This window comes from Corvus kubaryi, unplaced genomic scaffold (assembly GCF_017639235.1).
Source record: "Corvus kubaryi isolate FWS band 111438036 unplaced genomic scaffold, C.kubaryi_AGA036_p1.0 119, whole genome shotgun sequence".
In the NCBI taxonomy this organism is placed as follows: domain Eukaryota; kingdom Metazoa; phylum Chordata; class Aves; order Passeriformes; family Corvidae; genus Corvus; species Corvus kubaryi.
The window spans coordinates 279,796-281,270 of NW_024580655.1; the positions used below are offsets into that span (position 1 = coordinate 279,796).

General features: G+C 51.3%; 1 protein-coding gene across 5 annotated transcripts in view; it reads right to left on the minus strand.

The window, feature by feature from the left end:
• POGZ (pogo transposable element derived with ZNF domain) overlaps window positions 1–1,475 on the minus strand; it is a 22,139-nt gene that overhangs the window by 8,702 nt on the left and 11,962 nt on the right. For all 5 annotated transcript variants that reach the window (XM_042027974.1, XM_042027810.1, XM_042027893.1 and 2 more), the window contains exons 11-12: window positions 1,014–1,160; window positions 242–376 (exon numbers count right to left, since the gene is read on the minus strand). In XM_042027974.1, coding sequence (XP_041883908.1) covers window positions 242–376; window positions 1,014–1,160 — 282 coding nt within the window. The remainder of the gene's footprint in view (window positions 1–241; window positions 377–1,013; window positions 1,161–1,475) is intronic.

A 1,475-nucleotide genomic window follows, 5' to 3' on the forward strand; every position in this document is an offset into this window, starting at 1 on the left:
CAAAACACCCCATGAATCCCACAAAACACCCCATGAATCCCACAAAATACCCCAATGAATCCCATAAAACACCCAACGAATCCCATGAAACATCCAACGAATCCCATAAACTATCCCCTTAATCTCATTAAACCCCCACTAAATGCCCCCAAACCAACCCAAACGAACCCGTAACTTCCCCCTCCACCCCTCCACCGCCATTCCAAGGCAGGAGAGCCCCGAATTCCCGGGAATTGCGCACCTTGGTGCCGGGTTTGAGCCCCTCGAGCTGCTTGGGCTTGCGGAAGGTTTTGTGGTGCTGCAGTTTGTGCTCGATCTTGTCCTTGGCAAACAGGAACTGCAGCCTGCACTTGTTGCAGTGATAAACACTCTTCTTCTGGAGAAAATTGCTCGTTATTACTTAATTATTGTTAATAATAATAATGATTTTAAATTATTATTATTGTGTACTGATTATTAATTAATTATTAAGTAAGGTATCCTTAAAGATCCAAAGGCAGGGACACCTTCCACTATTCCAGGTGGATCCAAACTGGAACGGGACACTCCCAGGGATGGGGAATCCATGGAATAACCTGGGCCAGGGAAGGATTTATCCCTAAAATCCAACCTAACGCAGCCCAGGGAAGCCTGGAATGGTTTGGGGTGGGAATCCCATCCAATTCCAAGAGCAGGGACAGCTCCCACCATCCCAGGTTGCTCCAGGGATGGGGAATCCATGGAATAACCTGGGCCAGGATCCAGAATTTATCCCAGATATCCCACACAAGGAACTCCTGGAATGATTTGGGCTGGGAAAGGTCTTTAAAGGATCCACATTCCCACTATCCCGGGTCACTCCAACCTCTCCTTGGTCACTCCCAGAGCTGGGAATTCCTCCCAAATCCCATTTTCCCGGCCAAACAACCCCATCCCAAACTTCCACAGCAAAAATCCCAGCGCCGGAACCCCACTCGTTCAGAACCCCCCAAATCCCACTTTTTCCACCCGAATCCAGGGAATTCCCGGTGCACCTGGTGCCTCATGAAGTGCTGCTGGAAGGCGTTGCCGTTCTTGAAGACCTTGAGGCAGTAGGGACACAGCAGGTGCCGCGTGTCCTCGTGGGTCAGCCGGAAGTGGCTGTCCACCTCCGAGTACAGCGAGGAGCGGTACTGGCACACCTGGGCACACGGACAGGCCGCGGTCAACCGCGGCATTCCAGGGAGCCGGGCGCTCCCACACGAGGATGTGGGGTGGGAACAGCAGCGGAGAAATCCCCATTAGCAGGGAAAGGATCCAGGGATTTGGGGAATTTTAACGGGATTATTGGGGTGGGAAGGGAAATGGGAAAATCCCCAAAAATAGGGAAAGGATCCAGGGATTTGGGGCATTTTAACGGGATTATTGGGGTGGGAAGGGAAATGGGAAAATCCCAAAAAATAGGGAAAGGATCCAGGGATTTGGGGCATTTTAACGGGATATTGGGGTGGGAAGGG